Raw genomic sequence first — 15137 nt, 5'->3', positions numbered from 1 at the left:
GACTTTTCAATCAGCGCTCTGCAAAGATAATGTCAAGATAGCTATCTGGAATTATCCTTGCTATGGGTCGATGACGACTGATCTTATCCTTTAGGCGTGTGTTGAATTAGTATTGACAAATCGACACGGATGGACGAATCAGGAGCTTTAGAGTTTGAGGTATATCGATAGATTCATAATACCTGCTAGATGCAATAATTTTGTGTCTCTGTTCCGTGCTGCAATGCCAACTGAATTCGCTAGGTGTTCGTCCGTCCAATCACCAAATCCAACAGATCATCACCATAGCACTGTTCAACTTCACCGCCCCGTGAACGCAATGCACCTTTCAACACCAGACGGAACGGCCACGGCTGCGGTCACGACCAAGAAAAGTCGTCAACCGCTCAAATTCTTGTTGCATTGTTTCTCCGCTACCGGCCATGTTTTGCCAATGCAGGCCGTCGCCAGGGAGCTGGTTGAACGTGGCCATGAAGTCGTTTGGACTACCATAGCACCTCAAGAGCAGCGAGTCCTTGCATCGGGGGCGAAATTCGTTGCCGCGGAGGAGGTAGTGAAAGTAGATGCCAACCTAGAGGGCGCTAATCCGAAAGACATGGCCGAGACGGCAGAAGTCATGTTCCTAGGGCGAGTTACGGCACAAGTCGCTGATATCCGTCGTGTCCTCAAGACGTTCAAGCCGGACTTTGTTCTCACCGACGCTCTGCCTCAAGGTGTCGCAGCGCTCTACGAGCTGGGCGAGATTCCTCATTACGCAACTCTGGGGGTTGTCCCGTTGTATCTGCCCGACATAGGGCCCGAGCCCATCGAGCATGCTGCTCAATCTGCTTTGGGACTGCTCATCAGTCAACCACAACTGGTCCTGCCTACGATCAACCCAGAGAGAGAAAAGCTCGGATTACCTGCCCTCAAAGTCACAGACACGTATTCTTACAGTCCTTTCCTCCACATCCAGGCTTCGTGCCCTTCCTTGGAATTCCAGGAGGGCCCCGAGCCTATTCTTCCTCAGGCTAATTATGTCGGACCTCTGGTTACACGTCTTGCCGGTGCAAGTGTTGGTGTGCCAACATGGTGGCAAGATGTCCTCGACGCCAAATCCATTATTGGAATCACACAGGGCACGTTTGCCATGGACCCGACCTCACTTATCATTCCCGCCATCAAAGCGCTTCAAGACGACAAGAGTCACTTGCTGGTTGTGCCATCAAAACTCGCCGACGAGATCCGCGATAAGGTCAAGATCGAGGATAACGTCCGTATCGCGGATTGGGTTCCCTATGACCTCCTCCTTCCACGCTGCCGTCTGCTCGTAACAAATGGTGGATATGGCAGTGTTACGCAGGCCCTTTCACACGGCGTCCCTCTCGTCTGCGCCGGAACTTCGGAGGACAAGAAGGACACAGCTGCGCGAGTGACTTGGGTTGGTGCGGGTATTGATCTGAAGACCGATACTCCCTCAGTGGACCAGGTTCGCGATGCAGTGCACAAGGTGCTCAATGAGACAAGTTACAAGGAGAATGCGACTAGAATTGGAGAGGAGCTCAATGCACAGGGTGGTGCCAAGAGAGCGTGCGATTTGTTGGAAAAGGCGGCGATAGAGCTAAGCGCCCCGACGGGGAGAACATAGATAGAACTCCCACGACGAATAGAATAATGACGTAGATTCCCTGCAAGAATTTATAGAGTTTGAAACCTGCGAGCTGTGACATGATGACAGCGAACTCTGTTCTCGTAGAGTCCCATTCTGTTTGCGTCACACGTGTGGTAATTTATGAACCCAGTCAATTTTCTGCCTGTCAGCGTTTTGCCAAGAAGTGATACGACGTTGTACGCTGCCATCGTGCAGATAACGCGGAGTTTAAAAAACCAAATTCAACACCACTTCTAGACACGGACCAAACGTTCGTCCCGACGGGAAGCTCGGACTTTACGACATGCAAATTCATGCTACAAACGACTTAGAACAATGAGCAAATAGGAACGATCAACATCATAAACCATATCGGATATCAAGTCATAAAGGAAAGCTACACTACCATGCCACAGCTAAGTATCTCATCACTCATTATCATGGCCTCCGAGCCTGAATCATGTCCTTCTCGCAGTCAAATGACTGGGGGCTGAGATACGTCACCACTCTTAATTGGCCCTTGGCCAGAGCACATCCAACATAGTAATGACTGCCACAACGAGTTTCCAGAGTTTTGCGCCCACTAAGAGATTCGTTAGCAATTGCAAGCGATGAGTGGATTGAGAGGATCTTACAAGATATCGTTCAGGGCTTGTTCGTAGTTGTCCATCATTGAGTCCGACCGACGGGTAGAGAAGAACTTGCGAAGGCGGGCAAGAACATCTACATCATTCTTGCTGAAATAGTTGGGAGAGATGTACACCTTTGGTGAGATCGCTTTACCACATCCGAGGGTGTAGTAGAAGCCCGGTGATGCACGTCCGGGGGCATCATCATCGAGAACATCTGGTGCGTCCGCCAGGAAGGTCTTCCAAAAGTCCTTGAGGTCGTCAATCGCCTCGCCCGACATATCGAGCTTGCCTCCGAGGGTCAGACAGTCCATCATATACTCGAAGGTTGTATGCTTTGCTCTGATGTACACCTTGATGCGAGCGTCTTTCGGTGCAAGGCAGTCGATGGCGAGGATGCCCGTCTCGAAGCTGTACTTCTTTGTGCCTTCTCTAAGGAACTCCAGGAGGGGTTCGGCACCGAGTGATTTGAACTGGTCGGTCGGGAGGCTACGAATAGACTGCTCCACGAGCTCGAGGTTTGTGATGCCGAGCTCTTCAGCCTTGAGCCCGGGATAGATATAGATCTTCATGACGGGTCCGCTCTTCTCGATGTCGAGGGCCACTACTGTGCCTGCCTTTGGCGTTGTCTCTTCGATGAAGCAGTCCACGGTCTTTGTCCGCGTACCATGGGGCAGGATTTGTCTTGTGAAGTGGTTGTACCATTCCAGGTCCAGGTTGGGAACCAGCTTTTGTTGCTGAAGCTTGAAGATCCAGTCGTTTGTTGCGTGTCTGTTGAGAGGGTCAAGCTCTGTGCCAGCGTGAAGGCCAATGGGCTCGAAAGAGTAACGAATGACAGCTTGATTGTCGCGGCCCCATTCCCAACTGAAGTCAATGGGAGTAGAGTCTGGTGTTCCAGGACTTCTCCATCTTCTGATTGCCGTGGCAGTCTGGTGAGGGGCCGAGCTCAGGGGCGACGAAGAGGGAGTAAAAATTGAGCTCACGGTACTGGTCTCCTGCGCTGTAGCCGGCGTATTTCAGGAGCTTGGAAAACATGCGCCCTGTCTTGTCCCACCAGAATTGGGAATCGTCGTCCCTGAACCGCAAGACGGAGTTCAGAAAGTCCCAGGGCTCATTTGACATGATCATTTCGCCCATATTGAATTTGATACTGCGGCGCAGGACGTAGTGATTGGAACAAAGTAAGGTGAGAGGCAAAAGTCGAGGCGAAAGAGCGAGGGCGAAAGCAGCTCAGCAGAACTCCCGGACGATCTAGCTGGTGTTATATCACATGTCTCAACCTAAACCCCGCGACAGCAATCACTATAATAGCCCCTCAGCTCCCGCAACTTTGCCATCCCAACGCCGTCGGGGTATATCCGTAGGTGACGACTCTTGCCTAGCTCATTGGTTCGTCTGATGCGGTTGTTGATACTGGGGTTCAGAGTCGTCGACTCGTGGGATTGCAAGGTAAATGTGTGGCATAGGCCTGTCAAGTTTCGTGATAACTTGGACCGACCAGGGGATCCTGGACGCTCCACGACGGCAGCACGGTTTCCAAGGTCGATGCTCGCCTGATGGCGGTTGCATGCCGGCGGGAGCCCTCTACGAGACCGAGTCAAGTCATGGTGAACATCAGAATGAAATACATTTTAGTCACATCCTACTCTTTTTCTATCCGCGCATGTAGAGGGACTACATCTAGGATATCTGTTGGTCAGATTACGTCCCGGTCACTATAGCTTCTTGCCTCCTTCTGAAGGGCTCCATACGGACATTGATACAACCGAGAGTCTGATGTGAGGGGCACGCGTAATCTTTATACGAACTCGTTTTCGGAGCAGCCCTTTACTCTAAATTTCCCACAGCTGCGTATTCCAAGAAAACTCGACTCTCAATCTCCACTAGTTCGCATACATGACCCGATGGCCATAAGGAGTGTTCCGACACCCAGGACTCTGCACGGCTGGGTTGTCTGAAGGTCGGAGTGGGGGGGAGATAAGCCAGACTGCCCGCTCGAAGGCCTTGTTATAGGGATGTTTCGAAACAGGTGTATCTTGTTGCCAATCAATACACGGAGTTAGCTACAGTTACTTATACGACTGCTATAGAATTCTACGTACACTATCTCATTGACTAAGCACAATGGCACGACCGTTGGAGGCTTGCCTTGCTGGGAGCTTGCCGCTCGGATCGCAGTAATGCAATCTTGTCATTCTAAGTGAGGAAGACTCCACAAATCGAAGCTTTTGGTATCTACCCATATCGGCACGATAAACCGGGCCCGGCACTCGGTCAAAGTATAATAAATTAACCTGGACTGTCGACGAGTCAGGGCACACTCCACGATTACCCCAGAAGCCAAGATGAGCATCGACGTCGGCCTGCCAAGAAGGGAAGCAAGCTCAAACACCTTCGGGCTTATCCGCTCCCATTCTCAATGCTTCGGCCGTGGAGTTACGCTAACAGTGGAACACATCGACTGAAAGTTTAAGCATTGCTTAATTGGAAAAGATAAGTACAATTGGACCGCGTACATACGGTTTGTTTCCTTGATAGGGACTTACCATCTGACTCGTGATGCGGGCGTAAAGCGATCCGACGAGTACCGCGATGCGTCATATCGTCGAACAATCGCCCCCCTTTGAGGACCTTTGGGGTAGCCATGTCGTCTTTTCCACATCCCGATTTACTCCTTGTATGAACCCCCGTGCCCTCTCGTGGGAGACTCGCCTTGTCGTGTTGCTCTTTTGATCCATTTGTTTCATCAACAACCCCTCGCAAGCAATAAATACGACCAGCGGGGTCTTACAACCACAACTGACCAAGGCGGTAAAAATGGCGCTTTGGGGACTTCTAGCTCTCGCAGTAGGTGTGATCCTGGGACTGGCAGAGCCAGACTACTGATTCAGGGCACTTTGCAGGCATTCTTGGGAGTAGTGGCAAAGTGCGTTTACAATGCCTTCCTACACCCACTCAGCCGCTACCCCGGTCCGAAGCTCGCCGGTGTGACGAGGGCGTACTATCTATTCTTTGATGTTCGCGGTGTGAGCCACTGGAAGGTCAAGGAGTGGCACGAGAAGTACGGAGAGGTGGTCCGTATCGCCCCCGGCGAGCTGTCATACACTTCTGGTCAGGCTTGGCAAACGATATATGGTATGTTCAGAGGGATCAGCATCATCTTGGCGCTCAATCATTTTAACGCAACGCCTACGCAGGCTTTCCCAACAAGGAGGGTACAGGTAACTTTGAGAAAGACGCTCAGTGGTGGAACAAGAATGTCAACGGCGTCGAGAATATCCTCACAGCCGACGATGCCGGCCACAAGCGTATGCGCAGGCTCCAGAATCCTGCCTTTTCGGACAAGGCCCTCAAGGCTCAAGAGTCCGTCATCACCGGCTATGTCAAGCTTCTCATTCACAAGCTCCACGGTCAGGCGTCCAGTGGGAGCGCAGAATCCGCGGCTGTCGTGGACATGAATTCCTGGTACAACTTCACCACCTTTGACATTATTGGTGACTTAGCCTTTGGCGAGCCTTTCTATTGTCTGCGCGATGCTAAGTGGCACTGGTGGCTGCATGCTGTCTTTGATATCTTTCAGGCTGGGACCTACCTCCGTGCTGCCCGTCGATTCCCGTCACCGCTGTCTGAGATGCTTCTGCTTCTCATTCCCCGCCGCCTCATCAAGACGAGAGTTGCACAGTTCCAATTTGGTGTTGAGCGTGTGAACCGCCGTCTTGAGCAAGAGACCGATCGTCCCGACTTCAGTAGGTTCACATCTGCTAACTTCAATCAAGGCAGGTCGCTGACGGGATCCATAGTGTACTACATTTTGCAAGGGAGCGATGAGAAGGGCATGTCAACCGAGGAGATCTATGCCGCTGCCCAGGTACTCATCGTCGCTGGCAGTGAGACTACAGCGACGGGTCTGACCGCAGCCACCTATCTCCTCTGCGAGAACCCGCAAACATTGGCCAAGCTCACTGCGGAGATCCGTAACACTTTCGAGAACGAAGACGACATCACCATCCAGAGCACAGCTGTGCTGAGCTACCTTAACGCTGCCATCGAAGAGGCCCTTCGCCTAGGACCTCCTGGTCCTGGAACATTTCCTCGCGTGGTCCCTGATGGCGGAAGAATGGTCTGTGGACAGTTCGTCCCTGCCGGGTACTCAGTCGGCGTTCACCACCTGGCCATCAACCGATCGCCGATTCACTTCAGTAAGCACGACGAGTTTCATCCCGAGAGATGGCTCGGAGACCAGAAGTTTGAGTCGGACCAGAAGTTAGCGGCCCAGCCGTTCTCATTCGGGCCAAGGAACTGTATTGGAAAGAAGTAGGTCTCAGACTCCTCCTTTGAGTGAATGTGACTGATCAACTTCATAGTCTGGCTTATGCCGAGATCCGGACAATCATTGCCCGCGTCGTGTGGAACTTTGACATGAAGTTACACGCTGATAGTGCAGGCTGGTTAGGGAGGCAAAAGATGTTTACTACCTGGCACAAGACAGAGATGAAGGTGAATCTTTCCCCGCGAGCCAAGTCACCATAAGTGGGCACAGGCATGACTCCGTCTGAGAAAGATTTTCTGTGATCTTTTCTGGGCAAGGAACTAGTCACTAAGTCCATCATGATGAACCTGAGCCAGATGTCAATACGGCGTGAAGATTGGTCTGAGGCCATTGAAGTATGGACGTTCGATGTTGCAAGGAAATGAAACATGTACATATTACTTGAGAACCCTAAATCACATATCCTTATATTCTGCAAGCAATATCTCATCTGTGTATTCATTCGCTGCTACTACCAAGTCTCTATGAGCGAGCATGGCACTGTCACGTAGAGGTACATCGGTCTGGCCTCCCAGGGCCTGGATGGTGTCGTTGTACCGAATTAGTGCATTATACTTTGGGTGAGGAACTGCAGCAGAGGTAGAATTATGCAATCACGCTTCTCCTGATCTTCCAGGCAGGGCTGGCGAATACTCAGGCTGCTTCACTCCTTGTTGGGAACACATAGGCCGGACCCTCCCAGATCGTGCCGAAGCCAGCATGATCCCGCCCCACGAGCTTGCCCCGTACTACATGTAGCTTATTCAGTGGTCCTTTGTTACCATCATTCAAGAGAAATGCAGCGTGAGTCTTTGATAGGTGGGGATGTGCAGCTGCTAAAGTAAGACCTCGTGGGGTTGGCAGCATCCAAGTTCAGATGTAGCATGGCACAATCGAGCACAGGATGAAGATAGCGGTTATCCGGCCTGGTTCCACGCCTCACACTGGGTGAAGAAAGCTGATTCTTGGATACTAATCCCCATCACTCGCCTCACGGAACTTTATTCATGACGGGCTCAAGTTGGGCCTGATATCGAAATTACAGGGGCTTCTGTCATCTCCTTTGGCCACGCCAATAGCTCCCCCCAATACGACCCAAGATGAGCTGCAATGGACCTTACGAGGTTCTGTCCCGCGGTCCCGAACGCCCAGCAGTCTCTCGCCTTATGCATCAACACGCCCCAATATGCCAGCACCACCAGCGCCTCGGGCCGTCTTTGGTCGAGCAGGCTGACATACTCGGCTGGAACCCGAATTGACCACTCCTGTACAGTGCTGTACCGCCGACCCGCAGGTATGTCCGTGTTGCGATGAATGTCGAACATGAGCTGCAGGTGCTCGACTGCTTCCTGGCACGCTGCCTTGGACGCATCGTTGAGGTCGCTCGCTTCAAAGAGGCGCAGCAGATGTTTACACTCGTTGCCAGTCTCGTACCGTTCTCTTCTGATTATCATGTTCTGCACGAAGCGGCTCCCTGCACCTAGATGGGTATCAAAGTGACACCGGAGCCTGTCCCACGAGCCCCCTACGACGCTCCGGACGACCCGATGGAGGCCCATGCAGTGGACTAGCTTATCCAGAGTGACTGGAAGATCAGCGGGGATCGAGAACGTGTCGAAGAGAACGTGTTGACCGAGCCAGGTGGAAAACAGGAATACTGTAAGGAAGTCTTCATCAGACAGATCGCCGTCAGCCACCTTGAAACGTGAAAGGCTTCTCGTCTGTAAGCGAGTTGCTTCGCTGCGATAGAAAGCCTGATCTTCTCCCGGCAAAGTGCTCTTGTGTGCTGCAGCTATAGCTAGAAGCTCGTCCATCAAAAATGGCACCCGGAAAGCTTGCTTTAGTGACATTTGTTGGTATTTTTGTCGCGTGAGAGTATCGCCGAACCCTTGGCTGTAGCCCAAGTTATGCTCGAAATGGTATAGCAACTCCATGTGCCGGAGATCGTATGGCTCTGTCGGCACATGGCTATTACGGCAAGTCGCTTGCTCCGGGCTGATGGGAACCGCCGGGCTTGCTATTGATGACCCTATTGATGTTGCTGGGCTTGGACATTGGTACGAGAACGTGGATGATGATGGTACTGCCGCCTCAGTGTCGAGATATGAGCATCTCCTGAGAGCAGTCGTGCAGTTGACGCATGCCGGCCGGGACTCGTCGCATTTTACATGACGTTGCTTACACTCTTTGCATCCAAATCTCGACTTTCGATGAGGTGTCCGCTGGCGCATTTTGCCAAGAGCTTCCGGTGACAAGCGGGCGAAGTGGCGTAATTAAAACTGCCGATGTTCCTCGAGGGGCTTTCACTCCCGAGTTTCGGGCGAATGTGAAGCAAAAGCAGCTCGTCTGATGCGAATACACTGAGATGGAATGGCTTCAAGAGGCAAGAGAGAAATCAAGCGATTGAATGAATTATTACCAGAAACATGATCGGGAAGGGCAGAAAGACTCCTTTAAAGCCTCGGTCCAATCTCAAGCCCCGCTAACAAGCATATTCTTGGACCACGCACTGTGCGACCGAAGACGCCTTTCCAGCTCGCTCGACTTCATGGAATGAGCGGCAGTGCATGATTCTGACGGGTTTGTGGTTACTAGAGAACGCCGATTTCGCGAGAAGAAGTTCAAGATGATCAGAGATTTATACTCAGCTGTCCTGCGTCAAATATCTGAAGAAACCGTGAAGGCAGGGTCATCCGAACAGAATTCGAAATACGCGTATATCGTGGGCTGCTAGTGAGATCTCGTAATGTCCGTACGTCCAAAGGTGGTTTCGTTGGACGGTTCGTCTGATGATTGGTCGAACTCAAAGTGAAATCCCATAAAGAGATGATGCAAGCCGACGTTGTTCATGTAATAGCTATAAATATGCAACATTCTACGTTTGCCTCGAATGTTCAGGCATCACTTCAGCAGAACAATGAAATGTTTTCATTTGCAACGCCATCCACAGTCCGGATATGTCTGATCGTCACTGGGTGACACGCCTCGAAGAAGCTCATCGCCTGTCTTAGCGTCCGTCGTATTTATCCCTGCACGTACTGTAAAGTGAGCGATTGGACAGTCGATGGCAGTCCAAACCCGAACCAATTAGAGCCTTCTGAGTACGGACTGGTCCACAATGTCAGTGGGCACCAATGTCCTCAATATTCTGGTTCACGGACACCCATGGTGTTATTGCCCTCTGTCTCTCATTATCAATTCGAGTTGAATGCTGGCAGATTGTCTTATTCCCCTTATGTCTCTTCCACTCAGAAACTTTTCGGTCCAAGCATTTCCACTAGTATGACAAAGACTCCTCAATGGGGAAAAGATTTGTCTCCAAATAGAGTAGCCGCTCACCTACACCCACGGAAACCACTACCACGACGTCAAAAAAAACATCACTACACAATCTTGAAGTTCAGCCCCCGATTTCGACAAAAGAATGGACGATCTGGGAATCGAACCCAGGACCTACCGCATGCTAAGCGGTCATTATACCACTAAACCAATCGCCCAGTACGATGATCTAGCCCGGACTTGAACCGGAGACCTTCAGTGAACAGTGAGATTATCGTGAGAGAGTCTCAACTTGTTAGACTGACGTGATAACCAACTACACCACCAGACCATATGAATTGTTGAAGACGCGAGCCAGAGATTGCCCTAGTGTGGGTGGAATCGTGCCCTGGTGGAGTTGACAGCTCAACCCGCAGGCGGGAGCTCCGCACGGAAGACCTCCGAGTCCACAGATACCGGCCCGGCATTCAAATGATACCAAGCCCGAACCAACCGAGCCGGCTAAGAAAAGACCCTGCTGTACTCCGTATAATGGTAGACAGACAAGAGGTCCTTTCCCCTTCCTTGTTCCAGTGTTCCCTTTTAAACCTGTCGCCAAGTTCTAGTACTGCGCCGGTCGGGACCAGCTGGCAATGCTTTGCAGCTTGATTATCTAAGCAAATGCCAAGGGGTCGCTCTTCGGTGTTTCGCGCTCTCAGCCCACCGGCCCATCACGTAACTTTCAGAAGTGAACCACCGAATTTCAACAGTTCATCTCACATCTCACTCTCGTCTCACGTCCCCGATGTCCAGCGCTCAAGCAAACGAGACGACCTCGCTCTTGCCATCACGAAATATCCACCCCGGTACCACCGCCGAGGAAACAGAGACAATGAGCAGCCAGGCCTTTTGGAGAGTCGGTGCCATCTTCGGCGCAACCGCCGTCGGTCTCGGAGCCTTCGGAGCCCACGGCCTGAAGAACCGCATCTCTGATCCCGCAAAGATTGCCAGCTGGTCCACCGCCGCTCACTATCAAGTGAGTTGCGCTCATCTTATTTCACTTATCATTATCAGTGAGATCAGTAGCTGACCCTAGGAAAATCATTAGCTCGTCCACTCCGTTGCCATTCTCATCGCTCGATCCAACCCCCTCGCTGCCGGTCTTTTCACCGCCGGCGCGACCATGTTCAGCGGTAGCATCTACGCCCTTATCCTCAACCCTGATCTTAAGTTCCTCGGTCCCGTCACTCCAATTGGTGGCCTTGCTCTGATTGCTGGTTGGCTCGCCTTGGCTTTCACCAAGGGTCGCGTTCGTTTCTAAGCCTAAGCGCTTCCAATGAGATGAAGTCCATTGTCGTGCACTCAGTCTCCGACCCAGAGGAATGCAATTGACTCCATTCTTGTAATACTACCTGTATCATAGACACCTAAGTTACTGCGGGCACCTTCGAATGCACATTCACCCCTCCCGAGACAGACTGTTCCCATTTGACTTATCATTGATGTCTTTACCCAAAGCAGGATTGAGATGAGCTCACATGCCTTAAGTGGCTACCTTCATGTCAGCTTCAGCCCCTTCTCGTACACACTTTCCAATCGAATATCGACAGGGGTAAGAGCCGTCAGTCGTTCATGCGTAGTTGCTGGGCGCCCTGGCATGGAAGGGGTCGCTGTCAGCTTACCACAACCCCTGAGACCAAGAGCCGCCGGGGTAACACGGTCAGCCCTACGTGATATCGAATACAGGCTGCGCACCATCTTGGGCAAGGAAGAACCTCCGTTCAGCTTTTGCTAGACGTCTGACTAAGGTGAATTGGATAAATCGTACTCAAAGCAGCTTCACGGGGTCCATTCTTGGCATAGTTGCCTTTCTACATCGAGCATATTCGATGATGACCGTTGCCCAGATGACGAGGCTTGGGCTGGGGAATTGGCTATTCATACTCAGGTGACATTTTCCGCCACCGAAATGACAAGTCGGGGATGATGGGGTCGACAAAGGGGTCAGATATGTCCGATTCGGTTCTGAATGGTACCCATCTTCGCCGAGGAAAGAATGAGCATCTGACAAACCGTCTCTCGATCATTCACGGCAAAGATCTATAAAGATGTCCACAAAGGAGGATACCTGACAGAGCAATCACTGAGCTTTGTCTCTCATACCATTCCCAGTTCCTCAAAAATAACAACCATGACCAATCATCAAACCTCACGTCCCAAGACCATGCGCGCCGTGGTCTGGGAAGGCAAACCCTATGAGATGGCTGTCAAAGCAGACATCCCACTCCCGCGTCTCAAGGAGCCCGAAGACGCCATCGTCCGCATTACCACATCTGCTATCTGCGGCACTGACCTTCACATCTACCATGGCATCATGTCCAGCGCCGAAGTGCCCTACCCAGTAGGTCACGAGGCTATGGGAATTGTCGAGGAGGTAGGGGATGCCGTTGACAATCTGCAAGTCGGTGATCGCGTTGTCGTCTTTGGCCTTCCCGAAGACGGTGTCATCGACACTGACAACCAGATCTTCCCTCAGCTTGGTGGATTCGGTCTTGGTAAAGACTTTGGCGATCTAGGTGGTCTCCAAGGTGAGTGTCTGCGCCACTCAATACTACAAAGATATAGAAAGAAACTAACCTTGATTCCAGCCGAGTACGCCCGCGTGCCCTTCGCAGACAGCTCCCTCATCAAGATTCCTAAGAAGCTGTCCGACAAGGAGTGGCTCTTCCTCAGCGACATCTTCCCCACCGCATGGGAAGGGCTGAACTGGTCGGGCTTCCAGCCAGGCGACTCCGTGGCTGTCTTTGGTGGCGGTCCTGTGGGCCTGCTATGCGCCTATAGCGCCATCATTCGCGGTGCTAGCCTAGTCTACGTCGTTGACCACGTTCCACAGCGCCTAGCCAAAGCCGCCAGCATCGGTGCCGTTCCCATCAACTTTACCAAGGGCGGTGCCTCGGCCTCGGAGCAGATATTGGCTCTCCGTCCCGGCGGCGTGAACCGTAGCGTTGACTGCTGCGGGCAGGAGTGTGTCAATGCCGAGCTGAAGCCGCAGCAAGATTACATTCTGCGTGAGGCCATCGCTGTCACTTCCGTTGGCGGCGGGATCGGGATACCGGGCGTCTACTGGGCCCAGGAGAAGAGCGCGGGCGCGCCCAATGCAGATAAGATGAAGAAGAACCTCAGTCTGCCAATGAGTGACTTTTGGATCAAGGCGCTGACGATGAAGAGCGGTATTGTTCAGGGGCAGCCGACGTTTGCTGCACTGGTGAAGCTGGTCGAGAGCGGACAGGCTAGACCTGGTTTCATTGCTACGGCAGAGTACGACCTCGATGATGCTCCCAAGGCGTATAAGAGATTTGATAAGAAGCTCGAAGTCAAAGTTTTGTTCCGTGGCGCTGGCAAGGAGGGGAGGGACGACTATGAATGGGATGAGGAGGTGGAGTTGAAGAATCAGGGGGCCACTGAAATGCGGTAAGCTTTCTACCTGCGCTATGTTGAAACATGATACTCACGAAATGACAGGTCATCTGGAAGAGCCAAGAGAGCAAGATTGCACTAGGATAAGCTCTTCACTAGTGATAAAAGCTTATGGAAATTAAAGCCTGTTCCTTGAATAACGGGTGCCATTACCAGTGGACTACAACAGGGGAGACCAGATAGTACATAACAATGGTGCACCAGCCTGGAATTTGATTCCACTCATACCTCTTTGCTGATTCTGGGACTTAATCTGTATTATCCATTTCATAAATTTATACACTGTTCATCCAACTTGAGACTGGAGTATCTTACATTTCCTAGGGCTTCTTCATCAACACACATATCTCATGCACTGTTTACCCTTTCACTCCGTCTCATCAAAGCTGAAGTACACCCGGGAGACGTAAGACCTTCTTGTTACCCTCCTTTGACCCATGTTTATTCGCTGCAAGCTTCCAATTGGCAAAGGGACACTGATGACGATGATGCTTCCCCTCCACCCATTGGACGAGCCTTGCTATCCTCCATTGAACAACGATCTGGGAGATCGATGAAATTTGCTGATGAATTCCTCATGATCAAAGGAGGTAAGTGACTTGCCTCAACGACGGGCACTGAAAGCGAATGGATTCTCCCTCTATCTCTCCTCACTGCTGGCCGTTATTCATGTCGTCGTGACTTCTTCGTGATTTTAAATGGTAATGAAGTCGCTTCACAGGTTTATCAAGACTATGGTCATACATAACCAATACTTGACTCGAGAACCTAATGTCGCTACCTTGTAGAGCCAGTTGGGGATGACGAGATCCGCTTCTGCTCTTATTACGTTACAGGGTCTCCTGCCTTCGGGCCATGGGTTGGCTTTGCACCCAGACGAAGCCAGACTCGCACGCAGACCTCCATCTTGCACCGACCTCCAACAGAACTCCTGTTTGAAATAATGGATTTCTTATCTCCAGATGATCTTTACTTTTTTCGACAGTCTTCGGCAATCTTTTTGCACGCCTTTTCCCACCGAACCTTTGCTAGATATCATAGTAAGGACTCACCTGCAGAGCCCGAAAGCAAGGACGTCGGAAAGTCCCTCATATCACGATTGATGACTGTCTTGATGGCCTGCCTACTGTTCTTGCGCCTGGCAGATTCGAAGAAACAGGAGGCCTCTATTAAAGGACAAATTCAACAAAAGAGACAGATGCTGATGAGATTTGACGTTAGGCAGCTCTCATACTCAGACAAACAAGATTTTAGAGAGCGTGTCCAAAGGGGGGTTCTCTGCAAAGACTGCGCTTTGCGTGCGCCGAGGAGAAGATACAAAGGTTTAATCTGTATCGACGCCTTGTTCTGCCTATATTGCAGAACGAAGCACTTGAGATCTTGGTTCTCGGATGGAATGTCGACTCCAGAAACCCAGTTGTGCATCCCACGGGAAGGGAAGCTAATCATCTGCCCACACTATCAGCAGTCATTCAAAAAGATGCACAGGGACAAACTTACAACAAGATTGGACTCCGATGATTATTACATTCAATTATTTGAATGCCAGCTATGCGCCCCGGTGTTCAAGCTTGGTGGCGGAATGGCCCCTGGTATTTACATGTCCCGTGGGACTTGGGTGCACGGTATTATCAAATACTATCAGCAACCTCTATTGATAGCACGATGGAAACTCCCCATCTGCAAGATCGGTCGAGGGGAGGTGCTCACCAAAGAGCGTCTTCAACAATCTCTTCGGGGGCTACAGCCGCTCAGTCATTTTCTATGCCCTCACGTGGCTTTTGGCGATACCTTTCTCATGCGTGCCTTCGAACAGGGATACTGTATCTGCTTT

General features: G+C 51.4%; 6 protein-coding genes across 6 annotated transcripts; 4 read left to right on the top strand and 2 right to left on the bottom strand.

Annotated features, from left to right (window-relative positions):
• Positions 1-319: 319 nt before the first annotated feature.
• On the top strand, positions 320-1627 carry HER10_EVM0010321 (MGT family Glycosyltransferase; the record flags this gene model as incomplete). The annotated part of the gene is made up of 1 exon (XM_035479784.1): positions 320-1627. The coding sequence occupies one exon, from the start codon at positions 320-322 to the stop codon at positions 1625-1627; it is 1308 nt and encodes a 435-aa protein (XP_035333230.1).
• Positions 1628-2068: 441 nt separating this feature from the next.
• Positions 2069-3396, bottom strand: HER10_EVM0007369 (aromatic prenyltransferase; the record flags this gene model as incomplete). The annotated part of the gene is made up of 3 exons (XM_035476927.1): positions 2069-2213; positions 2266-3123; positions 3161-3396. 3 exons carry the CDS (start codon positions 3394-3396, stop codon positions 2069-2071), a joined length of 1239 nt encoding a protein of 412 aa, XP_035332866.1.
• Positions 3397-5076: 1680 nt separating this feature from the next.
• On the top strand, positions 5077-6789 carry HER10_EVM0004845 (cytochrome P450; the record flags this gene model as incomplete). The annotated part of the gene is made up of 5 exons (XM_035474476.1): positions 5077-5106; positions 5163-5394; positions 5457-6005; positions 6060-6573; positions 6624-6789. The coding sequence occupies 5 exons, from the start codon at positions 5077-5079 to the stop codon at positions 6787-6789; spliced, it is 1491 nt and encodes a 496-aa protein (XP_035332544.1).
• Positions 6790-7584: 795 nt separating this feature from the next.
• Positions 7585-8799, bottom strand: HER10_EVM0012161 (Upc2 protein; the record flags this gene model as incomplete). Its single annotated transcript, XM_035481562.1, has 2 exons — positions 7585-7843; positions 7985-8799. 2 exons carry the CDS (start codon positions 8797-8799, stop codon positions 7585-7587), a joined length of 1074 nt encoding a protein of 357 aa, XP_035333473.1.
• Positions 8800-10631: 1832 nt separating this feature from the next.
• On the top strand, positions 10632-11147 carry HER10_EVM0000968 (uncharacterized protein; the record flags this gene model as incomplete). Its single annotated transcript, XM_035470732.1, has 2 exons — positions 10632-10862; positions 10935-11147. The coding sequence occupies 2 exons, from the start codon at positions 10632-10634 to the stop codon at positions 11145-11147; spliced, it is 444 nt and encodes a 147-aa protein (XP_035332104.1).
• Positions 11148-12017: 870 nt separating this feature from the next.
• HER10_EVM0006369 (alcohol dehydrogenase GroES-like domain-containing protein) lies at positions 12018-13385 on the top strand (the record flags this gene model as incomplete). Its single annotated transcript, XM_035475956.1, has 3 exons — positions 12018-12414; positions 12475-13297; positions 13349-13385. 3 exons carry the CDS (start codon positions 12018-12020, stop codon positions 13383-13385), a joined length of 1257 nt encoding a protein of 418 aa, XP_035332755.1.
• Positions 13386-15137: the final 1752 nt, after the last annotated feature.

Source organism: Colletotrichum scovillei (genome assembly GCF_011075155.1).
Source record: "Colletotrichum scovillei strain TJNH1 chromosome Unknown Contig00006, whole genome shotgun sequence".
Classification (NCBI taxonomy): domain Eukaryota; kingdom Fungi; phylum Ascomycota; class Sordariomycetes; order Glomerellales; family Glomerellaceae; genus Colletotrichum; species Colletotrichum scovillei.
Note: the sequence above shows the minus strand (reverse complement) of the source record. Positions and strands in the feature narration are given on the sequence as shown.